This window comes from Rhinopithecus roxellana, chromosome 6 (assembly GCF_007565055.1).
Source record: "Rhinopithecus roxellana isolate Shanxi Qingling chromosome 6, ASM756505v1, whole genome shotgun sequence".
NCBI classification, from domain to species: domain Eukaryota; kingdom Metazoa; phylum Chordata; class Mammalia; order Primates; family Cercopithecidae; genus Rhinopithecus; species Rhinopithecus roxellana.
In genome coordinates this window covers 108958499-108983911 of record NC_044554.1, presented here as the reverse complement: position 1 = coordinate 108983911, position 25413 = coordinate 108958499, and the positions used below count along the sequence as shown (strand labels likewise).

Here is a 25413-nt window from a genome sequence, read left to right as displayed (position 1 = left end):
AGAGGCAGGGCCCTGGCACAAAGCCCCGGTGAAGCGGGCAGCACTCTGTGCCTTGCCAGCATTTCCAGAGGCAGAGGTTGGAGGAGAGGCAGCAGCACCCTCATGTCACAGATGAGGACAGAGTTCCAGGGAGGAAGCGGCATTCCCAGGGCCACACAGCCCAACATGAGCAGACCCCAAGTCAACCAGAAGCCACAAGGCTGCCCCCCCAATCCGGGTGCCCAGCTCCCTAGCAGCCAACATCTGGATGCAGCCAGCATCTGTAGAGAGATGGGGAGGTGAGTAGGATGTCTGGGACATGCACTGGGTGACTCCCCTGGCACCTCAGGCATTTGGGACACAGCTGGGGCAGGGCAGGAGTGGGACCTTAGCAGAGCCAGGGTATATTATGGAGATGGGTGGACTTCCCAGCCCTGGCTGCCTGTTAACCAGGAGGCTGGTGGAGCCAGACATGGCTCCCACACACCTGGGAGGAGGAGAGGGGAAGACTGGCTACTGTTTGGAGTCCCAACCACCCTATGAGTCCCGAGGCCATGTGATCCCCGTGTGTTTTTCCTGGGTTTCAGCCACATCTAAGCCGCTGAATCGGGACAGATGTGCCAGGTGTTGATCTGGAGGGAGACGAGAGGAGAGTGAGGATAGCTCTGAGTGACCCATCCCTCCCTCCAGGGGCCATACAGCCAGCAGATCAGGGCACTGCCCAATTCAGGGTCCCTGGATGCATCCCTGTTGCCCACCAGGCAGAGCCACACCCTGGAAGGTGAGAGAGAGGTTATAGCACCCCTCAGGATCCCACGTAAACACTGTCCCACAGCCCAGCTCTGTCCTTGCAGAAATGGGGACCAGGCCTGTGTGGCACATTTTTATGGGGTGCGTGACCTTCTACAAGTGACCACCTCATTAATGGGGGATAAGAAAAAACCTGCTATGAATCCAACATGTGCCTTCCCCACGGGCCAGCGGGAGGCTCAGAGCCCAGCGGCCCAGCCGCACTCTCCTCCTGCCACCAGCAGTTGATTGTGTTGTGTGTGGTGGGAGGGGTGTCAAGGAGCATCCCATTATTAGACTGAGGAATCCCACGCAGGCAAAGAGAGGAAGGAGGCCTCATTCATTCCACTAACCTTCGCATGCACCTGCCTGCCGCACAGGACCCTGGGGACCCCAAGGTAAGGCCCACCCTGCTGGCTGGATGCTGAAGGTGTAGGGGTGAGGGCTCAGCCAGGTGTGTATGACAGGGGCAGAGCCACCCGAGAGAGCTACTCTGAGGGGAGGATGGAGGGAGTGAGTGGGAGGGCCGTGTCCCTGAGGACCCCATAGAGGAGGGGGTGCTGAGCTGGGACCAGGCCTCACTCCTGGTGAGCAGCCCCCACTCACTTGGTGCGGGTCTGCTTCCCGGCACAGCTCCCTGTCTCTGCTCCCTCCCTCTGCCCCCTCCTTCCTCCCAGTCTGCCTTGGTTCCTGCCTCTGGCCTAGGAAATTCTTGGATTTCAGAGCTGGAAGGGCTCTAGGAATGCTCTGACTTAAGCCTCTCCTTTCACTTCTGAGGCCACTGAGGGACAGGGAGGTACAGCGACTTGCCCAAGGTCACACCATTATTTTGGTGTCCTAGTTTTTCTTTGTTTTTTTTTTTTTTTTTTTTTTTTTTTTTGCTTCTATCTATTGCATTTGTCTCTTTCTCTTTCGGGTGTGTTGGCAAAAGTGACACAGAAAGACAAAGTCACAGAGAAACAGCCCCCTTGATAGCAGCAGAGAGTGTCGGGGTTACAGAAACATCCCAACACAAACAGGGAGGTGCACAGCTGCCCTGGCCTGGGAGCAGCATGGGGGCAGCCAGGAGGAGGAGGAGAAAGGTGGCCTTCGGGTCCCCTCTGCTGACCCTCACCAGAGGCGGGGGTTGAGGTACAGTCTCCCCTCCTGCCGTCTCTGGGGCTGGGCCTGACCCCAAGGACTAGCCAGAGGTCCCCTGGGGTGGGGCTTAGCCCCGGCCGGTAGGCTGGATGGCGGAAAGTGGGGCCTGGTTTAGGGATGGCCAGAACACAGAAACCAAGGCTTTGTGGTCCTCAGAGCACCAAGTGGTCTCACTTTCTCCCTCTTTCTCTCTCTCCTTCTCCTCTCACGTTCTTTCTCTCTCTCTCTCTCTCTCTCTCTCTCTCTCTCTCTCTCTCTCTCTCACACACACACACACACACACACACACACAGGCCGCACACACACACACACACACACTCAGGCCGCCCCAGTGAGGGTGATTGTATTCCCCTAAGGAAAGCTTTATTGCTGGGAGTGTAGGGAAAAGGGAGTAGAGGAAAGAGCTCTCTCCTAAGCAATCCGTTCTCCCTCCAGTGTCGCTTCCTTTGTTCCTCCCTTCCCTTCCTCCCTCTCCCCTCGCCAGCTTCTCTTCTTTCCTTCCAGCCCCTTCTTCCATGTTCCCCGGTCTCTCGCTCCTCTTGCCGCGCCCCCGGAGCGGAGTCCTGGTGGTGGGACCTTCACGGAGGGCAGGAGGGCGGTACTACAGCTGGGGCCCGGCCTCGGTGGCCATCTTCCCGCAGGGAAGGAGTTAAGTCTCTTCCCCGCATCCCTCCTCCCTCCGCCGCCTCCCCGGCCGCCGCGGAGTCCTGCAGCTGGGCCCCGGGCTGACCTTCACCGGGAGGGAGGCCGCGGCGCGCATGCCCAGGTTGGGGACCGGCGCGGGCGGAGGGAGGGGCGGCGCAGGGCCGGGCCGGCCCGGGCCCCCCAGCTCCCGGCCGCCGCCCGCTCGCTCGGGCGCGGTGGGGGCGAGGCGGCCGAGCCCGTCCCGCAGGCCGCGGCGCATCTCTCCCTGCGCGGGGAGCGGCGCTTTGCCATTTGGTGCTGGTAGTGCTTCAGCGAGGGAAGGAGCGATGGGGGGACGGCAGGGGGGACTGCGGCTCCGGGCGCCGGGCGGCCGCCCTCACCCCCGACAGGCGCACGGCCTGCCCCAAGTGCGGCGGGAGCCCTATTGCGCTGGGAAGAATCCAGTCTCTTCCCGGGCCTTCTTCCCACCAGCAGGAGCCATCGGCGGCGTGGCACGGCCGAGCCACTTTCTGGGGTTGAGCCATTGGGGATCCTGGCCTTTGTGAGAAGGGAGCCCTGGCCCGGGCCCTCACACTGGCGCCGCCCCAGCTTTCTGGTCTGAAGGCTCCTCATGTCGCCCACCTAAAAGCAGTATGCAAATGTGTCTGGGCCTGCCTTTGGAATGGGGCCCACCACGGGATCTGGAGGTGCTCAAGGTGTGCCTGTGTGTGCAGAGCCCTGTGGCTTCCTCGACCTTCTGGCGCTTGCATTGGTGTGTGTGCCTGGTGTGTGTGTGTGTTAGGAGGGTATGTGTGCACGGGGTATCTATTGTCTTTGTACACTTAAGGATGTCTCCCAGAGGGGTGGCTCAGGAGGGGGTTTATGTATGGACTTGGGTGAAGCTCACTAGCTCCTCCACAGGGGCCTAACCATAGCCCCTGGTCTAACCACTTCCTGCAACCTCTTCCACCACCAAGACCAAGCCCCGGATCTCCCAGCCTGCCTCAAATTTCCCAGCTGCCCAAACTGGAGTGCCCAGCATCTCCTCTGCTGTCTTCTTTTCCTGAGAGGTCTCTCCAACAGTTGAGAACACTGAGCTTTAACAAAGCCTAGAGGTGTCAATCCCCAATCCCCAGAACCTCCGAGGCCTGTGGTTTCCCACGCCCCTGCTAGACTCACCCGTGGTGGGTGGGGGTACCCATGAAACTCACACCATCAGGTAAATGGCAGAGTACCAGCTCCATCCATTGGCTCACTGAGCTTTGCAAGCATCAGGTATCGGGGTATTGTTGAGTTCCTGTGCCCAGGCATGGAGGAAGAGTGGGAGTTAAAGATCAGTCCCTGACCTCATAGGGACTCTCTGGGAAAAAGAGAAGCTAATGTCCATAAAGCACCATGCATGTCAGGCAGTCCAATGCCAGTTCATGGTGCTGGGTAGACGGCAATGAGCATTTGGAGAAGAGAAAAATCTTTGCATACAAGTAGGACCAGGGAAGGCTTCCTAGAGGAAGTGGGGCCTGGGCTAAAGGATAGATGTGATTTGGACAAGTAGAGGGAAGGCAGAGGGCAGACAAAGGGCATTCTAGGTAAAAGAATCATGGGCAGGGGCTAAGAAATGGGAGTGAGCAGGGATTTTGGAGGTTAGCAGGCAGACTGGGCAAGTCACTTCCCCAGGTTCCCAGCAGCTACCTGCATGACCTGTGGCAGACAGAGGCAGGCCACCCACCCATCCCCACCCTGTCAGGGCCCAGCCTCTGTGTGTGGGTGTGTGTGTGGGGGGGTCTAGGCTAAAGTCCTGGGAGAGATTTGGCAGCAACGGTATCTCTAGGTCCCCTTTCAAGCTAGAGGTGGTGGAGGAGCATCCTGGACCAGATGCCCTCCCTGACATTTCAGATTGACAGTGGGCAACCAAATGAACAGTGACAGCCAAGAGCACAACCAGGGCCAGCAGAAATCAGGCTGCAGGCAGAAAAGACCCCTAGGCAAAGGCATTCTGAAGGGTTTAGGGTCAGGGCCCTTCAGTCTTCAGGACCAACTTCAAATAAGTGTTTCAACAAACTCCCCTAGGCACTAGGCTATGGCCCTGCCTTCATCTGGATTCTCACAGTGAGGCCCCAGCAGGCCCCCAAACTTGACCCAAGGGGCCTTGTTCCAAAGCCCACGGGCTCCTCCCCCAGAAGGAGGGAAAAGGGGCGTGGCCTTTGGGGACCTGGGTAGGCCCAGGGCTCCCAGCCTGGGTATGTCAGGATTTGCCCCTCCTCCTTCCGGTCCCTCCTCCACTCCAAGGACTGCCAACTCCTTCCACACGCCCCTTCTGGGGCTCCCTTGCCACCCCATCCCACACTGCAGCCTCAAGATCCCTCTCTTTGGGGTCTTCAGGCCGGCCCAATATACCCACTATACCCAGCCCAGCTGCCCCAACTCCTCTGGGTCCCCTAACCCCACTCCACCCCCACCCCAAGGAAACCAAGCCCGACTTGCCTCGTTCTCTCCACGCACCCACCCAAGCACCCCCCTGGCGCTGCGCCATTCCCCACATTCATTCTCTTCCTGTTCTCATGAACACAATCCCTGTCCCTCTTTCTGAAATACTTCCCCTATTGCCCTCACTTTCTCACAGAGCGGCAAACAAAGACTCACATACCCAGAAATAGCCTTGCACAGAGCTGAAAGGCACAGGCCACGTCCTGCCACACACGCAGGCGCGCGCGCACGGAGGCTGTCGTGGAGGGAGGCACAGACAGGGCGTCTGTCTGCACGCACATAAGCTGACACGCCACAAAAGGGCGCGGACACACACGGCGTGTGAGACAAGGGCACACACAGCTGTGGACGGAGGGCCACGCCGCCGCCCGGGCACACCCACCGCCGCCGGCCCCGGGCAGGCGCGAGGCCTCGCGGGCCGGGCTCCCCCGGTTCCTGCCAGCGAATGTTTCCCTGCTCGGCCTGCCAGGTCTCTGGGGAAAGGGCCTCAGAAATGCAGCAGGAGCCCGCTGGGGGAAAAGTTGGAACTGACTGTTCCCTGCCTGGCGCGGCCGGCGAATTCCCTGACGGAGAAACTATTTGTGGCGAGAGCCGGTGGCCGGCGACCCCCCGCCGCCTCCCCTGGCGTCCCCTCCTCGCGCCGCCTCCCGCGGGCCTCGGCGGCTTCGGGCTGCAGCACTGCTGCCCAGCGCCCGCGGCCGGGCTGGTCGGCGCGCCTCGCCGCTTATCTGCGCTGTTTGGACAGCGGGCTTGGAAAGGCAGGCGGCCCCGTCCCCGCCGAGTCAACAGGCAGACCCCGGGCCGCCGGACTATTTCTGTCTTATCAGTGCAGGAATGCGGCAGCCGCGGCGGCGGCGGCGGCGGCGGGCGGGCGGCGGCGGCGTGGGCCGTGGGCCGTCAGGGCAGCCCTGAAGGGGCCCCCTCCCCACTCCGCTCGAGTAGAAGTGTGAGAGAGCCCAGCAGGACTCAGAGGGGAGAGTTGGAGGAAAAAAAAAGGCAGAAAAGGGAAAGAAAGAGGAAGAGAGAGAGAGAGTGAGAGGAGCCGCTGAGCCCACCCCGATGGCCGCGGACGAAGTTGCCGGAGGGGCGCGCAAAGCCACGAAAAGCAAACTTTTTGAGTTTCTGGTCCATGGGGTGGTGAGTGGGGGAAAGTTAGAGGGGGAGGGCGAGCGAGCTGGCTCGGGCTGAATGGAGGGCTGATCGGGAGGGGCCGGGAGGGCACTCCCGCTCTCCCACCCCTCTAGTGGGGGGCGCCATGGCCCACGGCCCGGCTCCGGGACTGTGCTGGCGCCCTGGCACCCGAACACGTCGCCAGGCGGCCGGCCGGGTCTGGTGCGAGGCGGGGAAGGGAGGCGTTTGCATGGCTCTTGTCAGGGGCGGGGGTGGGACTTGGGGACTCTCCCCCCCTCAACGGAGAGTCCTCGCTGTAGCCGACAGGTTGACTTTGGTTCTTTTCCTTGTGGGCCCAGGTGTTGCCCCTGCCCTGGGGGTGGGGGTGGGGGATGGGGACATGGCAGAGGCTGGGCTGGGCTGTCTGTTCATCCGTTGGGACAGTGTCACTGCTTGTGTCTCCGGAGCAAGGAGCAGGTGACCCTGGAGGCACTGTAGTGGGAAGCTCGCAGGCTGAGCCACCTCTGCATCCCAGCGGGAGGGCGCTGGAGCTTCTGCCTCAGGGTGGGGGAGAGGCCCGCTCTAGGGACTTAGCCCAAGTTAGGGGTTCTGAGGGTCCCCTTGGCGGACTCAGCCACCAGAAGGTGATGTCCTTAACTCCTCGAAGGTGTGAAGGAAGGGCTGGAGTTGGGGATGTGAGGCCTAGAGACCGAAGGGACAGGGGAGCACTGTCCTGCCACAGGCAGGCTGCAAAGGCACGTGGGAGCCCGGGAGGCTGAAGCTGAGTCAGTAGGGCCCGGCTGGGAGGGGTGTGGAGGGGTGTGGATTGGGAGAGAGACAGGGGCTGCGACTCTTGAGATGGGTGAGGGGGTGGAAGCCCTGTGTAGAAGAAGCTGTCAGGTTTACTATGGCCAAATTTGGTTGTGACCCCAAGGAAGGCACCTTCTCAGTAAGACCAGAGTCCCTAGGATTTTGGCCTTTCATGGGGGTGGGGCTGGTGGTGGGCACAGCTCTCTGGGGGCTCTGGAAGCCTCCCTCTCAGGGCCTCTTCAGCAGATGAGCCAGTATCCCTGGCCTTGATAACTGCGGAGAGCAGCTGACAGGAAGAGGGGGCCTCCCTGGAGTGGCCCATCCTCCAACCCCAGGGACCCCTGGGGGTAACTTCCCAAGGTGTCCATGTCAGCTAGCTGAGTTACCAGTCCTAACCTGGCTGCTGGTGGGAGCCCCTTTAAAAAGGCCCATCTAGTGGGGAGAGGCTGCACATGTGGACTTTTTTTTTTATCTGGTCAACTTAGAGCTTCAGTTATTGAGTGACTGTGAGCCCCAGTGCCCCATCTAGCTGGTGGCCAGGCCTGGGTTCCATTCTGGGCCGCTACACTGGAGGCGTGAGTGACAGGGTCAGGTGGGGTGAGGGAAGCAGACACATGGACAGGCAGGTTTCACTGCAGGAGAGATAGGCAGAGACAGCTGCTGACCGAGGGTGGGAGGACATTAGGGTTAGACACAGAGCCTGGAGGGCCAGGAGGGAGAGGTAGCAGTTGGAAGGAAAACAGCAAGCCCAGGGGGCCCCTCCTCATGCCTGGGCATGAGGTGGGTGGTGTGTCCATGTTAACAGGGCCAGGGTCTGCATCCCCTGCCCTCTGATCTTCTTCCTGCTCTCGTGGTTCCAGTCCCCATCCCACCCCACTCGTTCTGTTTCACAGCCCCTGAAACTCACTCTGGCCCTCCCCATCTCCCTTCTGGAGTCTGGACAAGTGGGGTTTGGAACACTTCGCTCGATGCATTTGCATCTCATTTACACCCCATCTGACCACCCAGGGGTAGTGGCAAGGGAAGAGGAGCCGCCTCCTCTCAGTCTCCACAGCCCCCTGAACCCTGACTTCTGATCTTGCTGGGGTGGGGATGGGAAGAGGAGGAGGTGGCTGCTGACCTGGGCAGACGGGAAGGGAAATGTGAGTGGAAGTGTCACTGCCCTGACCCACCTCAGGCCCCCTGGGCAGCCCACTACCAACGCAGCTCCCCTCCTCCCAATCAGAGAATCCTGGCAGGATCTGGGGTGCCCCCGCAGGCTGCCCTTGCCTGCCCTGCCTCCAGCCCTCACCCGGGGAGCAAATTATGAGGGCAGCTTAGACCCTGGGTCAGCGAAGACCCTGGGTGTGGGGACTTGGAGTCAGTCGAGGGGAGTGGGGTTTGGGACCCAAGGGTCAAAAGCAGGGAGCAGAGTGGCTGAGATGAGGAGCTAGTGAGTGCCAGGCAGAACCGCCCAAGAAGTGAAGCCTGAGAAGGAGGAGCAGGAGGAGGAGCAGAAGTCGGAGCAGGGAGCCGCGTACCCGACTTCAACCAAGCTGCAGAGAGCAAAGCCCTGGGCCCCCAGGAGGCAGCCCTTCAGGGGCTGCCCGGGCCTGGATGAGCTGTGTGACCTTGGCGAGGCCGTTTTTCTCCTTGAGCCACAGTGGCCCTATCCGTCAAGTGGGGATGAAAGGACCTGCTCAGACTGTCTTGTAGAGGAGCATGTGGATGTGAACATCTTTGAAAGGTTGAAAGGCGCCATTAATATTCATTTTTGCGGTACCTTCCGCAGCCCCGAAGCTCGCAATGCCCTGTGCGGTGCCTGGCTTCAGTTAGCTTCCTACAGCCAGACGCCAAGCCCCTCCGCCAGAGCCGCGCGTATTCCGGCGCCCCTGCCCCTCCTACCCATCGTTCCCACCCATCGCTCAGCGCTCAGGGTCACCAGCCGAGGGTCTGGTGGGGGAGGGGAGACGCCGGCTCACCGCGCCTGGAGCTGGGGGCCCTGGTCTGACCCACGGGCGCCCGTTTCTGCTTCACCCCCGCCCACCCACAGCGCCCCGGGATGCCGTCTGGAGCCCGGATGCCCCACCAGGGGGCGCCCATGGGCCCCCCGGGCTCCCCCTACATGGGCAGCCCCGCCGTGCGACCCGGCCTGGCCCCCGCGGGCATGGAGCCCGCCCGTAAGCGAGCAGCGCCCCCGCCCGGGCAGAGCCAGGCACAGAGCCAGGGCCAGCCGGTGCCCACCGCCCCCGCGCGGAGCCGCAGGTGAGTGGGAGGCCCGGCGCGGAGGGGGCGTGCAGGGGCGGGCCCTGGGGACCCGCAGGGACCAGGTGAGCGAGTAGCGGGGATTGGAAGAGGTGAGGAAGAATGATTAGCAGGGAGCGAGGCTTCCCGGGTCGGATGCCCTCTGGGGAGGTGGGCTTAGGGGGCACCGGCCTGATTCTTTTGTGTGCCCACGGTAGAGGCAGGCTGTGGCCGTCGGCAGCCGGTACCGCTTCCCTGCACGCTCCCCTCACCCTTCTCCTTGTCACCTCCTCAGTCCCTCTCTCCACCCATCAGGTTCTGGGTGATGCTTCAGTCTTTGGGGTGGGGGCGGGGCTTCCAGTGGGACTGAGGGCAGAGCTGTAGGACTGTGTTGCCCAAAGTGTGGTTCTCCGCTGAGCCTTCCTGGCCAGACCCCGGACTGTTTCAAAGCCACTCCAGATTTTCTCAATGGGACTCTCTGGCCCTGGGGGTGGAGCTTGGGGATTTGCTCTGTGGTAGGTGGTCTCTGCCCAGTTCCGCTCTTAATTCTTAGGCACTCTGGACCAGGTCTGCTCCCAAGCCACCAGGGCCAGCCCATTGCCTTATTTTCCTACAGCAGTTGGTGGCACCCTCAAAGCCCCTGCTGGCTCCTGGCAACAGCAGTGCCCCTCTGGATTTCAGTATTTAGCCAAATACACATGCTTTTTTTGCACAACAGATGGATTTCTATAAAAGGTGTAATATCAATTTTACCTCATTATTATTTTTTACACATCAGGGAAAATTCACCACTTATAGGAATCCCATGATGAATTATTTTGTAGAATGCATCGTCATTTTGTACAGCAAATGGTAATTCCCTGATTTATCTTGTATAAATGGAGAGTTACACATAGATAATCTGTTTAAAACAAACCAGACCTTTAATGAAATCTGCTTGTTAGCCTTAGATTTCTGCATAGGGAGGGGGTAGTGGTTGAGAACACCACACGGGGGCAGTATGGAGCTATTCTCTAGGCTGCGTTTTCATCTCTTGACCCGCCAAGGTTTTTCTGGGGGTTTTTGGGTTAGTCAGCAGCACCTAGTGGGTCAGAAAGAGCTCACATCCAGCTGCTACTACCCTGGGCCTAGTCAATTTGGCCTCAGCCTGAAGTCACACCCATGCACATTCTGGGCGCCTATGGCTGCAGCGTGTCCCTCACCCTGTTGCCAGGTAGTCCCAGGGCATGAGCACTCCTGCTCATCAGCATTCTCTTCCAAGCCCAGGGTGCCTGGAAGGGATGCAAGTCCCGCCAGCTTCACACCATCACCTCCCGCTCCATGGATAGGAAGGAAGTCGTCTCTCTCCCTCCCTCTGAGCTTAGAATCCTTTGGACAGGGCACCCCCTGCTTTCCAGAAAAGGTCCTCAGACCTGGCTTCCCTCTCCATTGTCCTCCCTCATCCCCACCTTTCCTCAAACACTTCTGCAGCTCCCATCTTTTGGCAGCACCACCCCCACCCGCCAGTCCCTCCTAAGTCTAAATTTCTCTGTCCCTAAGGATGTGGCAGGGTAGAAGGGGGCTCCCCGGCCAGAGAATGGACGGGTCACCCGTGTCCTTAGAGAGGACAGAGCACCAGTTCCACACACCACTGTCATAGCCCTTGGGCGGGCAGACAAACGGGCTGTGGGAACCCCAGCCAGGCGGGCGGAGATGTCGGGATAATTTAGCAGGTGGCCTCGTTACTCCCAGATCTGTCGCCATGGTAACCTGGTTTTTTCTTTAAAAAATGTACAGTGCCAAGAGGAGGAAGATGGCTGACAAAATCCTCCCTCAAAGGGTGAGTGTCTTTCACAGCAGCCCCCAGCCCACCCCCCACCCTTTGCTGCTCTGCCCTCCCCTCCCCCCTCAAAAGCAGAGCTTCAGCGTCACAGTCACTTTCACTTTTTGTTTAAAAAAACTCATTAATAAGTGAGGCTCCCTAGGCCAGAGGGAGGGGGTGAGGTGGAGGGAAGCAGCAGAGCCACTGGGGCCAGAACACAGGGGCCTGTCAGGGGGCTGGATCCAAGTGGTACTAAGACAGAGTTGTGGGACAAGAAGGGGGCAAGAGCTAGGGGATCAAAAGCTGCCAGGCAGAATGAAGGGGATAGAAGGTGGCCAGAGATCCTGAGCATCCTAAAGGGACCCAGGTCCAGCTGGGTATGGGGACAGCACAGTTGGGACAGGTGTGGGGGCTGAGCAAGGTGCCAGCAAAGAAGAAAGCACCGCTGTCCAACTGTCCCAGGGATTGAGCCACTACTAGGCACTTTGCAGGGGCCCAGGGGAAGCCCAGTGGGCATATGACACAGAAAATGACAGGATGAGGAGACTAAAGGCTAGTGCTTGCTGGGCTCCACAGTTGCTACCTCCTCCCCGATGATGATACACAAGGCTCTTCCTAAAGGGAGAAGCAACTGTTATCCCTACACAGCAAGGCCCCTACTGCTGGATAATGGCATCCTGGGGAGAGGTCCTGTTCCCACTGTCAAAGCTCCATGCCTAGAAGTAGGATGGCTCCCCCGACATCTTTTGCACCCTAGGATTGCACAACATGCATACATTCCATGGTACAACCCTGGACTTGAGCCTCTGACTCCTGCCCTGCTCCTCCTCCTCCAGATTCGGGAGCTGGTCCCCGAGTCCCAGGCTTACATGGACCTCTTGGCATTTGAGAGGAAACTGGATCAAACCATCATGCGGAAGCGGGTGGACATCCAGGAGGCTCTGAAGAGGCCCATGAAGGTGCCTTAGTTCGGGGGTAGGAAGGGGACTCTTGAGTCGCATGACCAGGATGGGGAAGCAAGGTGGTCGGGGTGGAAGCACACAGCATTTGCCCGGTTCTACACTCTATTTCTACAGCAAAAGCGGAAGCTGCGTCTCTATATCTCCAACACTTTTAACCCTGCGAAGCCTGATGCTGAGGATTCCGATGGCAGCATTGCCTCCTGGGAGCTACGGGTGGAGGGGAAGCTCCTGGATGATGTACGTCCCGGCCCAGGTCTCTCCAGGTGTCCTGGGGTGGGCATGGGCTGCACTGAGAACAGAACAAGGTGTCTGCACTAATGGCTAGGGAGTTAACCCAGGCTAGGGGGGTGGGGGCAGGCCTAGAGACATTCCGGGTGCAGAGGATTTCATCTAAGCCCACTGCCCTGTCTGCTGCCAACTTGGCCTCCTTCTGCTTCTCCCACCCTGTCCCTGTTCTGCCCCCTACGGTCCCTGTTCCTCTCCCACAGCCCAGCAAACAGAAGCGGAAGTTCTCTTCTTTCTTCAAGAGTTTGGTCATCGAGCTGGACAAAGATCTTTATGGCCCTGACAACCACCTTGTTGAGGTAAGACTAAGAGCCCCTCTGCCCTTGAATTGCCACCCTCCCACAGGCCAGAATCCCTGAAGAACCAGCATAGATTTGGGTCAGGGACCGCCCTAGAGTCCTGGGCCCCACCACTCCAGATGGGCCTTTGGGAGACACAGCTCTTCTGTCCTGGACAGTGGCATCGGACGCCCACGACCCAGGAGACGGACGGCTTCCAGGTGAAACGGCCTGGGGATCTGAGTGTGCGCTGCACGCTGCTCCTCATGCTGGACTACCAGGTCTGCACCTGCTACGCTGCCCCGCACACGCCACACAAGGATCTCAGGGCAGGCCTAGGTCTCAAAGTGGTGCATCTTGAGAGACCTCCTTCCCCTCCCAACCCTATCCTTCCCCAGGGGCATGTTTCCTCAATCAACACATCCCCATAGTCCTGAATGGCCTGGCCCTGGGCTCCTTCCTTTCTCTCCCTTTGGTCTAACTTTCACAGTTCCCTTTTCTCAGCCTCCCCAGTTCAAACTGGATCCCCGCCTAGCCCGGCTGCTGGGGTTGCACACACAGAGCCGCTCAGCTATCGTCCAGGCCCTGTGGCAGTATGTGAAGACCAACAGGCTGCAGGACTCCCATGACAAGGAATACATCAACGGGGACAAGTATTTCCAGCAGGTAACCTCTCTCCTGAACCCTGGGATCTGGGGAGCAGGCAGAGTTCTCCAGCAGGGGAAGTACCTCTACCAAGGTAACTACCACCCCTCCCTTCTAGATTCCTGAGTAGCAGAAGCAGTACACAGTCATGGTCTTGGAGCCAAGAGACCGACCAGGATTCTAGTTCAGGCCCTACTGTGGATTAGCTCTGTGCTGCAGTCAATCCATGTTAGCCCCCCCCCCAGGTTAGGAAGACCTGGAAACCCTACAAAGCCAACCGCTTTCTGGAATGTAATATTCTTGGCACTTGGAGTTAGGATCCCAGGTTCTAGTCCTGAGTCTGGACTCTGGGTAAGTGACTCAGCGATTCTGAACCTTGTTTCCTTATCTTTGAAGTGGAGTGAAAATACCTGTCCTATCTACTTTCTTGGGCAGTTAGGAAAATCAAATTGCTGCAAAAATGATTCAGCAAAATTCCACCAAAACAGAGAATATTCTTATTAATGCATTTAAAAATAAATACAGCAGATAAACCTGAGGAGTTAAAATAGCAGTTGATATTTATTGGGCACTTACCATGTGCCAGGCACTGCTCCAAGCACCTTATGTGTATTAGTTCACTGCCTTCCCACGGCAGCCCTGGGAGATGGGTATTCTTTCCATCCCCACTCTAGAGATGAGCCCTGAGGTGTTAACTTGCTCCGGGCTGCATAGTAAGCGGCAGAGGCAGGACTGATACATAGGCAGGCTGACCCAGGGCCTGCACTCTCAACCCCTGCCCCACAATGACCCACCCCCTACCTTGTCAGCCGTATGGGTGGCTCCACTGCCAGACCAGCCCACCCCAATCCCATCCCCATGCACACTAAGGAATCAGACTTCCTCTCAGCGTCTTGCAGCCTTTCTAGAACAAAAGGATCTACAACTGCGTGATGATCTCTTCAAGAAGAGTGATCTCTCTCTCCCCAATTGTCCTGCTTCAGATTTTTGATTGTCCCCGGCTGAAGTTTTCTGAGATTCCCCAGCGCCTCACAGCCCTGCTATTGCCCCCTGACCCAATTGTCATCAATCATGTCATCAGGTGAGGTGGCCCCAGCTTGCTTCTCAGACCAGGGAATGATCTCGTTTCTGCCTTCCCTGCCCCTCCCTCTCCTCCCACTCCCATCTCTTCTCCCTCCCTGTTGGATCTGCCCCAGCCCCGGGGCCCTGAGGCCTGTATGGGGGCATCATGGACACCAAGGGCTGGACTTCCCTGGCAGCGTGGACCCTTCAGACCAGAAGAAGACGGCGTGCTATGACATTGACGTGGAGGTGGAGGAGCCATTAAAGGGACAGATGAGCAGCTTCCTCCTGTCCACGGCCAACCAGCAGGAGATCAGTGCTCTGGACAGTAAGGTGGGGCCCAAGCCCAGAGCCGGAGTGGGACATTAACCCAGAGATGACAGAGTAGACTTTTCTGAGACCAGGGTGTGGCTGCAGATGAGCAGTCTGGGTTAAATTAGAAAATTAAAAAAAAAAAAAAAAAAAAAGGGGAGACCAGACTGTGGGCCAATGGGGCACAAATGGCCCTTCCATGCTGCTTGGAGTTAAACCTCATTCCAAGTTTAGTTCTGCCCATCCCCTCTGCCCCTGGGACTTCAGAGGAATCAGGGGCTCTGAGGGGTTGTCCTTCACAGGCCTCCCCTTCCCACCCGCTTCCTTTCCCCTCCTCTCCCACATCACCATAGCCAGGTGGAAAGCATCTATCTTTCTACCTGCAGATCCATGAGACGATTGAGTCCATAAACCAGCTCAAGATCCAGAGGGACTTCATGCTAAGCTTCTCCAGAGACCCCAAAGGCTATGTCCAAGACCTGCTCCGCTCCCAGAGCCGGGACCTCAAGGTGAAGAGGGAGACTCAGGGAGTACTGGAGTGGAAGACAAGCACATCGGGAAAGACAGTAAACGTTGTACTCCAGGGGTAGGTGAGGGGATTCGGGGCTCAGGGCTCACCCCACGCTCCCTCCCAGGTGATGACAGATGTAGCCGGCAACCCCGAAGAGGAGCGCCGGGCTGAGTTCTACCACCAGCCCTGGTCCCAGGAGGCTGTCAGTCGCTACTTCTACTGCAAGGTATGGAGGGACCCTTGCCCTGAGGCTTCCCCCTCCTCAACTCCAAGAGAAACCTCCCTGTTCAGCTTGTGGGCAGCCCTCACAGCTCCCCACAGTAAAGCTTCACCACACTGCCTCACCATGCAATGGCCCTCCCTGCTCCCAGATGCTCTTCCACGGCAGGCGGTGTCAGTAGGTGGGGGTTGTCCTGATCACTCACCAGGAACACTGACACCTGCTCCTGTTCTCACTTCCTCTAAAGATCCAGCAGCGCAGGCAGGAGCTGGAGCAGTCGCTGGTTGTGCGCAACACCTAGGAGCCCAGAAATAAGCAGCACGACGGAACTTCCGGCCGTGCCCCGGGCCCCAGCGCTTTGCCCCGGGCTCCAGCATCACTCCTCTGCCACCTTGGGGTGCGGGGCTAGATTAAAAGTCATTCATCTGACAGCAGCCGCGTGGTCATTGGAAACTGGGCCGGGGGGGGGGGGTGAAGGGGGAGGGAAGGGGGAGTGAAGGGGGAGGGAAGAGGGTGGGGAGACAGTGGGTCCTTTTGGACAAACTCCCCATACCCTTCCCTTGGATTCTTCTCCTCACTCAATTTTCCCTAGACCTAAAAAACAGTTTGGCTGAAGACACGTTTAATAACATTTTCATATTTAAAAAATACAGTGACAATTCTCTATCTGTCCACCATCTTGCCTTGCCCTTCCTGGCGCTGAGGCAGACAAAGGAAAGGTAAGGAGGTTAGGGCCCCGAGGCAGGCTAAGTGCTGTTGGCCTGCTCCTGCTCAAAGAGAGCCATGGCCAGCTGGGCACGGCCCCCTAGCCCCTCCAGGTTGCTGAGGCGGCAGCGGTGGTAGAGTTCCTCACTGAGCCGTGGGCTGCAGTCCCGCAGGGAGAACTTCTGCACCAGCCCTGGCTCTACGGCCCGAAAGAGGTGGAGCCCTGAGAACCGGAGGAAAACATCCATCACCTCCAGCCCCTCCAGGGCTTCCTCCTCTTCCTGGCCTGCCAGTTCACCTGCCAGCCGGGCTCGGGCCGCCAGGTAGTCAGCGTTGTAGAAACAGCCCTCTGCAGAAGCCTGCCGGTCAAATCTCCCCCCTATAGGAGCCCCCCGGGAGGGGTCAGCACCAGGAGGGGAGGGGGGGTCAGGGCCAGCCCCTGGGGCCCCTGGGGGTGATCTGTGTGGTGACAGGGCGGGATTGAACTCCTGGAAATGAACTGGAAAGAAGGCCTGCCAGCCAGAGATGGCATTCATGCGACAGCGGTTGAGGACTTCGGGCCCAGGCCTCGTCCACACAGTGGTGAGGAAGAAAAGAGTGTCCACAGGGTGCTTCTTCGAGACCACGTCCATGAGTCGCACCTGGGAAGGGGCCTCTGCTCGCACGGCGAGCCAGGCCAGCCTCGTCCCAGGGTACCGTCGCTCTAACTCAGCTGCTGCAGCCTTCACCCCAAGAAATGGGTCTGGAGCTCCACGGCCACCTTCTCGTGGCCCGTAGACCAGCAACAGAGTGAGCAACGCATGTTCTCGTGGCTCCAGGACATTGGCTGCAAAGGCCTCGAGGAAAGCCGGGGCTGCAGCAGCTTCAGCCACCAGGAGCGGCAGCACCAGCTGCACTCGGGTGGCCTCAGTGACATAGGGCATAGGTAGGATTTCCACCCGGCTCAGTGGCCGCAGTAGGCTGACCCTGCGAGCCAGGGCCCGCCGGTGCCCACGCTGTGTCACACATTCCAATAGCAGGTCCAGGGTGTACTCCATGCCCCGTGCTGGGTCGAAGCGCCGGTAGCCGTTGAGCAGTCGCTGCTTCTGGAAGCGCAAGCGGGGTTGATAGCGCCGATTAAGCTGCTCCAAGGCAGTCTCCAACGCATCACCTACATCCGCCCTGCTAGCCCCCTGTAGCGGGCACTTGGGAGCGCCATCTGCACAGGAGAAGGTGTGCTGCTCTGTGAAGTAGTCCCAGCCCAGCACCTCAAAGCGAGAGTGTGGTATGAAAGGAGCAGGGAGCCCAACGGGCCAGCTCAGCCCTGCCTCCCCTTCGGGGGTCAGCACGGTCAGGTTCCGGATCTGAGCCTGGGTTGGAGGGAATGCGCCTCAAGTTAGTGCCAGCTCCAGCTGCCTGGGCTGTGAGATTCAAACAGCTGAGCTCTGTCCCAACTCCATCAACACTTAGTGACAGGTCCCTCGCTAATCACTGAATCCCTTGTACGTTATTCTTCACCTCTAAAATGCAGACAGACAGGAATCCTACTCGCCTTACACAAATGCCATGAGAAGGAGGTGGAAAATGTGCTTTTTGCACAGGTAAAAATATCTTGAAATAGAAGCTCAACAGCCTTTCTCTCCCATACCCAAAGGACTCACATCCTCTTCATAATCACACCCTTGTTTTCATCTATACTCCACCTCTGCCAACCCCGACATTCAACTTGAGAATTCTACCTTCCACCCTTGGGCTTTCTTGGGACAGTTCTAGAAGTTAAGAAACTTCAGAGTTTTTGCCTCCTCAGTGGACAGGCACTATTGAGGAAGAGCTAAAACTATTCTGTCTGAACACTGTGCACAGCTTCCTGATCCTCAGAGTCTACTTGCAAACCCCTTTAGCTGCATTCAAGTTGTCCTGGGAGCTTACCTTATGATTGCTTTGGACCCCCAAAGACCTTTGTCCCTGTAGTTGTTTTAAATGTAAGTATGGTCAGCCTCTTCCTGCCCTGCCATTATACAGGGCCTAGACCAGCCCCACTGCCAGCTGCTCGCTCATTGTACGCCTGGACATCTCAGGCTCTCTCTGACCCTCCGACTGCAGTCCTCTGCCCACCTGCTCCTCTTCAGCTCACCTGCAGTTGTTCTATTTCACTGTAAGCCCGCTCCAACTCCAGAGCGCTGAAGCGTTTGTGGAGCCGGTACATGAGGGTACCTTCGGAGACAGGGTGCACGGCGAAGGCACTCAGGAAAGCCGAGCTCCCTTCCTTTTCAGGGTCCCTATTTTTGGCCAGTTCAAATGAGCGATACTGCTGCCCCTAGAGGGACAATCAGACCAATCAATGACACACACAAGAGCTGCCAGTCCCAAACCGCCCTTAACCATACTCAGTGTTCATGTCTGTTAGCACTGCTGCGTTAGAACAGAGGACAGAGGAGGCACCCTTTCCAGCACCTCGCTTAACCCCAGTTCTTTCACTGCCCACATTTTGGAAAGTAGAAAGTAAGTAGGCAACTAAGGACACTCTCAGTTACTCTCAGTGCACTGTCCATGGGCTAGCCCTGCTCTGCAAGGAGCCATCACAGAAATAACATATTAAAAGTAATAAGGATACTTTCTTCCCCCAAAGATTCCCATTGTTCCTCAAGGGAATGAAAGAGCAAGCCAGAAAATCTTCCCAATACTTTGGTTTGAGAGGATGAGCCACCTCTGGGTTCTTCCACTCTTCTCCAGGACAACAAACAGGGCAGCTCTCTGGGCTGGAAAAGTGATCACCTCACTTCTCTGGGGAGTAGCCATCTCTAAGACATGCCCACACTGCCATAACTGAAGTGCTGATATCGGGGGACGTGTGGAGGGCAGGGGAGAAGGACTGGTGAGTAGGAGCACCCTTTGGTCTTGCTTAGGGGTTCCTAACAAAATACCACTTTTGATAGCCCCAGGTTCTCAGATTGCCAAAGGTGAGCAACAGAGGGCCCACAGGGCGGTCAGTGGCCAGGAAGGAGGAACAATGGCCTCCAAGGTGCTGCTGGGAAGAAGGCTAATCACTCATCCCCCACTAGCTTATCAGGGACTGGGACTGACTTGAAAGAGCTGTCACCTGGTGCTGTGAGACACAGCCGACGCCCAGAGAGTCAATGAGGCAGCGTCCAAGCCACTCGTCAGGACGGGCACTGAGAATGTCTCCTCGGCAGCCATCCAGATGTGGCCGCAGACGAAGCAGGAGACTCCGTGACAACAGGTAGCCAAAGCCCCCATGACAGTACCGGGCCTGCTCGCCTGCGCCAATGAACTCCTCCGCCCGGCCTAAGTACAGGTCTTGGTTGATGCTGAGGTGGCCAGCAAGGGCTGCCAGGCGGGGGGCCTGCACATATGTGTCATCCTGCATGATGAAGAACCAGTCGTAGTCGGCCCCAAAGTGTGTGTGAAGGTGGCGCAGGGTCTCTGACATGAGCCAGGCAGGCCGCTCATCCCCATGAGACACCACCTGCATCCCTGCTGGAGCCCGGGCCCCCCGCTGCCCAGTGAAGTAGAGTAACCGAGGGAAGTGATGGGCCACTGTACGGTTCACAGCCACGGCCAAAGTGGACAGTGTAGCTCGGGAGGTCAGGACAGCCACCAGCAACCGCTCACGGGAGCCCAGCTCTGTCTGGATGTACCGAGTCCTGTGGAGAGACCGGTGTGCCAGGGGTCAACTCCCTAATCTTTAGGAACCCAGCTTGTTCAGTATATACATCCCCCTCTAGAAGTGAGTGAGCTGAGGCTGAGAAGGGAGAAACCTCCCTCCTTGTCAATATTAATTAGGTACTCAACTGAGTATCCACTAAGTAGCTGACACTGGAATTGATTTGGGAAGGGAGGGTGTCTACTATGGATAGATTAGATAGGTTAGATGCAATTCCTGCTCTGTTCAAGAACATGGAACCCTGGCCGGGCGCGGTAGCTCATGCCTGTAATCCCAGCACTTTGGGAGGCCAAGGCGGGCGGATCACCTGAGGTCAGAAGTTCAAGACCGGCCTGACCAACATGGAGAAACTCCGTCTCCACTAAAAATACAAAATTATCTGGGCATGGTGGTATGCGCCTGTAATACTGGCTACTCTGGAGGCTGAGGCAGGGGAATCATTTGAACCCGGGAGACAAGAGGTTGCAGTGAGCCAATATTGCACCACTGCACTCCAGCCTGGGTGACAAGAGCAAGACTCCATCTCAAAACAAAACAAAACAAAACAAAAAAACACAAACAAAAAACACTGAACCCTAATTTAACACCAATGAATGTGAGACTTTCTAAGACCTGAGAAGGAGGGAAAAAACAGGAAGAAACCATGATGGAAAATAAGCCAGAACTGCTCCAAGTCGCCTGACGCCGACTGCCAGCGGAAAGGCAGAGGCAAGGATTTACACCAGCCCAAAACAGGGCCAGTGTCTGGGGACTATGCATACATGTTGCTCTCACCTGAGCACCTTCTTGTAGGGCTTGTTGGGGTCCCTGTAGTAGGGGACAATCCGGGGTTTGAAGTCTTCATCACTTTGGTCTAGCCGAGCTCTCGAATCTGGATTCTGTGGCCCTCCTCGCTCCCCTACAGCCTCGACACAGGGATCTTCTCCCTCCCCCTGGATCCAGGAAACCCGCAGGAGGCTCAGGCTGCACCCCAGAGACAGCCCTAGGATGAGGGGAAGCGCTGGCCGCAGCAGGGCCAACAGGGAGCTCAGCCGCATGGTCGTAGGCCCTGCCAGGTGGGTGCCCAGGAGCACAGCCTCAAGGATCAATGGATTGATGGGTACCAGGCCAGTAGTAGGCTTGCAGTTTTAACCAGGGAACCTGGGGTCAATGAGGCCAATGACAGAGCAAGGCCCGCGGGCTTCCAGGCCCAGCATCCCCAAGAAGATTGCCCTGTCTTCACAACTCCTTCTGCCTGCTCTTCAAAGGTGAAGGTGTCAGATCCAATCCCCAGCCAAAACGGTAATAAATGTAACAATCAATGTCACTCACACTGGGATTATGGTCTGTCTTCCACTAGAAAGAGGAGGAAGTAAAACTCAATACTGCCAAAGCTAACCCAAAAAGGAGCACTACACACATCTGCAGACTGGGCCTAAGTCAACAGATGACAGCAAGTGATTAGGGAAAAGCACACCATCCATCAAAACAACAGCCACCAAACAGAGGAGCCGGAGCATGCTTCTGGCACCGGTTCTCAGGCAGGCTACTGCGGCAGGCCCAGCGGGCACAAGGGAAGGGGCCAGAGCCTCTTTCTACTCTGCTCCCTGCGTGTGAGGAGACGCAATGGCTACAGGAAAGCGGTCAGGAGCCACTCGCATGGCACACACAAGTTCTGCCCACCCGAATGAGGTAGATCGGTGACTCAGCACTGACAGCCTCTCAGGAGCACCATGGCCGATGGAGCCATCTTGCAGGGCATTCTCCTCGGAACCCCAGCTGCTGAGGAGACAGCAGGCGGGACTGGAACTCCTACTGTGTGCAAGCGATTCGGTGCCTGGTTTAACCAAGGCCCCAGCGAGCAAACGAAACAAACCAAAAGCAAACAGAGAGGACAAGCAGCAACTAAAGACAACGCCAGGGTCCTGGGAACGCAAAGAGAAGCGCGGCCGGCTTCCGACAGGACCCCTGCCGGGGTCCCAGAGCCCCTGCTCTACCTCTTGGCGATAAGAGACCAAATCTAGCCCTAGAACGAAGGCCCGACGCGAGTCTTCGCCGTTCGTCTCAAAACAGAAACTGGCCACGTCACCGGGCTGCTAGGAAGGGGGTTCGGGAGTCCAGCTCGGGTCGTTCTGCGAGCCGGGGTCGGAGGTCGCGGCTGGGAGACTGGGGCACAGACCTCGTTCTCAGGCCCGTCGGCGGGAGCGGAGGCCGCGCCAGAGACAGCACCGAGGCAGCGAGGGCAGGACCAGGAGGGACGCCCTAGGCCCTCGGGGAGGGGGCCCGGGTTTCAGGGCCGAGGGCCGGGGGCCGGGGGCCGGCGGACGCCAGATAAAGGACAGCCAGGGGCTACCGGCGTCCAGGGAAGGGGCGGGGCGGAGGCGTGGGGACCAAGAGCGGCGTCCCACACGCGCCTGGCAGGGAGCAGGGACGGGGAAGGGGGAACAGACCCCAGTTCCCGCTGAGCCGCCGGCTCCGCCGCTGCAGCCGCTGCCACCTCACAGCCCCTGTCCGCAGCTTCCTCTTCCGCTGCCTGTCAGTCACCCGTCTCTATGGTGACCGCATCCGGCCGCTCGCTCAGCCCGCGCGCTCTCTATGGTCCCTCCCACGGCTTAACCGCACAGCGCGTAGCCTCGGCCAGGATGCGACCTGCCTGGCTCCAGCCGGCAGCCCCTCAGTAAGACGCGTGCGCCCCCACATAGGCGAATCCAGGCAAATCCAGAGTGGACCAAAGCTGCCCCGGAGCTTGGGCTGAACCCTGTCAGCCCTGGAAAAAGCATACCCCCACCCTTGAGAGCGTTTTTCTCCCAATTGGCTGGGGAATCCCATCAGCCTTCCAGTTGCCTAAGAAATGTTTGTTGTTTGCCAAACACGTACCTAAGTTCCGGGCATCGTCGTGAGTGCTGGGTAAACAAGTGGTGGACGAGATGGGCATAGTCCCTGCTCTCAGGGAACTGTAAGTTGAGGGAGACAGGTAATAAACACACTTGACATAGCAAGAATAAAACAGGTAGAAATCCCAATCTGTGATAAGTACCATTGCAGAAAAGCACAGAGTCCTGTGGAAAAACTAAACAGAAAGTATTAAATTAGATTGGGAATTTGGTAATGCTGAGATCCAAAGGTTCAGGAAGAGTTATCCAGACATGAAGTGGACAGTTTTCCAGGCAAAGAAAAGAGCACCGGAATGTCCTGAGAGAGGAAAGAGATTGGCTTGGAGAAGAACTGGGAAGGCCCAGGGCATCTTAGAGCCTGGTGAGGGGAGAACAGCCCCAAGTAAGGTTGGGGAACAGGGAACAGGTAGGGCATTCGGACCACCACAGTGGTTCCCCAACCAGAATGGCATTCTCCCTAAGGAGCAATTTGGAAATGTACGGGGCAATTTTGTTGTCAAATGACTGGGGGAGAGGAGCCAAGGAGGCTCCCTGTCTTGCACATTGCAAGATAGTATCACACAAGAAAACTGTCCTGATCCCACGCAGCTTTCACATGTCCTACTGAACATTCATATAGGTTAAAAAAAAAAAAAAAAGAAAAACACTGGTTATAATCATCTGATGTGCCTGTGTCTTATATACAAAAACAAAGTAATCTTGTAGGGGTGTGAAATGTGCTGAATTTTTAAGGAATGTAACCACCATGTTAACAGAAGGAAGATTGTACTTTGTTGTGTTCAGGAATTTATTCGGAGTTACTCACCATTTTGAAGAACTGTGTCACTGATAGCAGTGCTATTCATAGCGTTCGGTCTGCATGTCTGCATTTGCACTGCCACAGTCAAGGTGCTCCTATGCATAAGTACAAGCATCTGACTAATTATGCTTTCTAGCATACTGAAATAAAAGTATTATCTTATTATAAAGGATTTCCTTTTATTTCTTCTTTCTGCTTTGATTCAGACACTATAATTTTTTTGAAATTATGTATGTAGTTAGGCTATACCATCTATAAACTTCATTTCAAAATAGTAAACGGGGAGTTGTAAAAATGTTATTAAAATGGAACATTGGGGCTGGTAAAGTTAAGAACCACTCAAGAATATCTTGTGAGTATATCTTATATATATACCATTCTAGGAGTATATAAGATAGAACTCACTGATATATTGCCTATCAGCACGTGTTATCCCTGTTTTAGTCTCATCCTTAGACTGCAACTGAATCTTTTCTCATCAGCTGGCACATGGTAGGTGGTAAATGACTTGCTGGAAGAGACTCTGGGAAACAGCAGAGACACTTAGCTCAAGGTCAGAAGATTTCTACACCAGTGCTGTCCAATACAAATCTAGTGCAAGCCACAAATGTGAGCCATATATGTTGTTTAAAATTTTTTAGTAACCACATTTTTTAGAGTTAAAAAAAGGTAAAATTAATTTTAATATTGTATTGTATTATTAAATATATCCAAATCATTTCAACATGTAGTCAATATGAAAAATTATTGATGAGATACTTTACATTTTTTTGTACGGAATATTTGAAATCTGATGTGTATTGTACACTTAACAGCAAATCTCAATTCAGACTAGCCACATTTCAAGTGCTCCATAGCCAAGTATGGCTGGAGGCTACCATATTCAACAGTGTAGGTCCAGATCCTTTTCAGTTACTAAGTTCCTAGGTAATTCTCCAAGAGACATTTCCTTCCTTGGGTCTCCATTTCTTTGTAATTTAAACAGAGTCTAAGCCAAATGTTCTTGTTTCCAGCACTGACCTGCTGTGATTTTTTTCAAATTTAGCCAGTCCTTTTCTTATCTCTCTTTACTCACCTCCTTTTCTCCCCCATTTTCCCATTTCTCTTTCCCTATTTCTTCTCCCCTCATCCCAAGTTCTTTTCTCTGGCTAAACCCAGGGCGGGGTGGGCAGGGGGAGGGATGGTGGCTCACACCTGTAATACCAGCATTTCAGGAGGTTGAGGCAGGAGGATCTCTTGAGCCCATGAATTTGAGCCCAGCCTGGACAACATAGGAAGACACGATCTCTATAAAAAATTTTAAAATTGTAGCCAGGTGCAGTGGCTCATGCCTGGGATTGTAATCCCAGCACTTTGGGAGGCCAAAGTGGGCAGATCGTTTGAACCCAGGAGTTCCAGACCAGCCTGGGCAACATGGCAAAACCTCATCTCTGAAAAAAAAAAAACCCACAAAAATTAGCCAGGCATGGTGGTACTTGTCTGTAGTCCCAGCTACTTGGGAGGCCAACATGGGAGGATCGCTTGAGCCCAGGAGGTCGAGGTTGCAGTGAGCCGTGATCACGCCACTGTACTCCAGCCTAGGCAACAGAGCTGCCCAGAGCTGCTTGTCACCTTAGTTTCCTAATCTGTAAAATGGTAGTAATACTCACCTCACAGTTTGTTGGCGGTGGGGTGGGGAGGTTAATGTGATGGCATAAATGAAAGAGCATAATAAATACTGTTCTCTGTAAACTACATTTTTAAACGAGGCTGGGAAAGGAGAAGCATATTTCTCCCAGGCGGCACAGGCACTTGAATCTGTTTTTTGTTGTGTTTTGTTTTTTGAGACAGGGTCTTGCTCTGTCACCCCGGTTGGAGTGCAGTGGTACGATCTCAGCTTGCTGCAACCTCGACCTTCTGGGTAGCTGGAACCACAGGTGTATGCTACCACGCCTGGCTAATTTTTGTATTTTTTTTTTTTTTTTTTTTTTTTTTATAGAATAGGGCTTTGCCATGTTGCCAAGGCTGGTCTTGAACTCCTGAGCTCAAAACATCCACCTACCTCCGCCTCCCAAAGCGCTGGGAATACAGTCACGAGGCACCACGCCTGGCCAAATGAGTGCTTTTTATGTGATCCACAATCATAACTCCTTTGCTT

At 56.3% G+C, this 25413-nt stretch overlaps 2 protein-coding genes across 5 annotated transcripts in view; one reads left to right on the top strand and one right to left on the bottom strand.

The window, feature by feature from the left end:
- SMARCD3 (SWI/SNF related, matrix associated, actin dependent regulator of chromatin, subfamily d, member 3) overlaps window positions 1-15666 on the top strand; it is a 38259-nt gene extending 22593 nt beyond the window's left edge. The window contains exons 1-13 of one of the 3 annotated variants that reach the window (XM_030932493.1): window positions 2366-2674; window positions 8969-9180; window positions 10936-10978; window positions 11797-11919; window positions 12037-12159; window positions 12411-12506; window positions 12665-12766; window positions 12990-13151; window positions 14114-14211; window positions 14390-14525; window positions 14891-15013; window positions 15140-15241; window positions 15483-15666. In XM_030932493.1, the coding sequence (XP_030788353.1) occupies window positions 8978-9180; window positions 10936-10978; window positions 11797-11919; window positions 12037-12159; window positions 12411-12506; window positions 12665-12766; window positions 12990-13151; window positions 14114-14211; window positions 14390-14525; window positions 14891-15013; window positions 15140-15241; window positions 15483-15536 (1365 nt within the window). In that variant the 5' untranslated portion in view covers window positions 2366-2674; window positions 8969-8977 and the 3' untranslated portion in view covers window positions 15537-15666. Of the gene's footprint in view, window positions 1-2365; window positions 2675-5669; window positions 6154-8968; window positions 9181-10935; window positions 10979-11796; window positions 11920-12036; window positions 12160-12410; window positions 12507-12664; window positions 12767-12989; window positions 13152-14113; window positions 14212-14389; window positions 14526-14890; window positions 15014-15139; window positions 15242-15482 lie in introns of those variants that run through there. The other 2 variants (XM_030932491.1, XM_030932492.1) reach the window with 2 other exon arrangements.
- Window positions 15667-15840: 174 nt separating this feature from the next.
- Window positions 15841-22137, bottom strand: CHPF2 (chondroitin polymerizing factor 2). 2 transcript variants are annotated; one of them, XM_030932489.1, is made up of 5 exons: window positions 21763-22134; window positions 20379-20939; window positions 19020-19584; window positions 18054-18236; window positions 15841-17289 (listed from the first exon to the last, which is right to left on the bottom strand). In XM_030932489.1, the coding sequence occupies exons 2-5, from the start codon at window positions 20639-20641 to the stop codon at window positions 15982-15984; spliced, it is 2319 nt and encodes a 772-aa protein (XP_030788349.1). In that variant the 5' UTR covers window positions 20642-20939; window positions 21763-22134; the 3' UTR covers window positions 15841-15981. The 2 variants fall into 2 exon arrangements, with proteins under 2 accessions (XP_030788349.1, XP_030788350.1); XM_030932490.1 differs by lacking the exon at window positions 18054-18236 and having other exon boundaries at window positions 20379-22137.
- Window positions 22138-25413: the final 3276 nt, after the last annotated feature.

Coding starts and splice junctions, on each gene's coding strand:
- CHPF2 (XM_030932489.1), bottom strand. CDS start 20,641: ATGCGGCTGAGCTCCCTGTTGGCCCTGCTGCGGCCAGCGCTTCCCCTC. Junction 18,237..19,019: donor GCTGTGTCTCACAGCACCAG/GTGACAGCTCTT, acceptor TTGTCCCTCTAG/GGGCAGCAGTATCGCTCATT. Junction 17,290..18,053: donor GTGAAATAGAACAACTGCAG/GTGAGCTGAAGA, acceptor CCTCCAACCCAG/GCTCAGATCCGGAACCTGAC.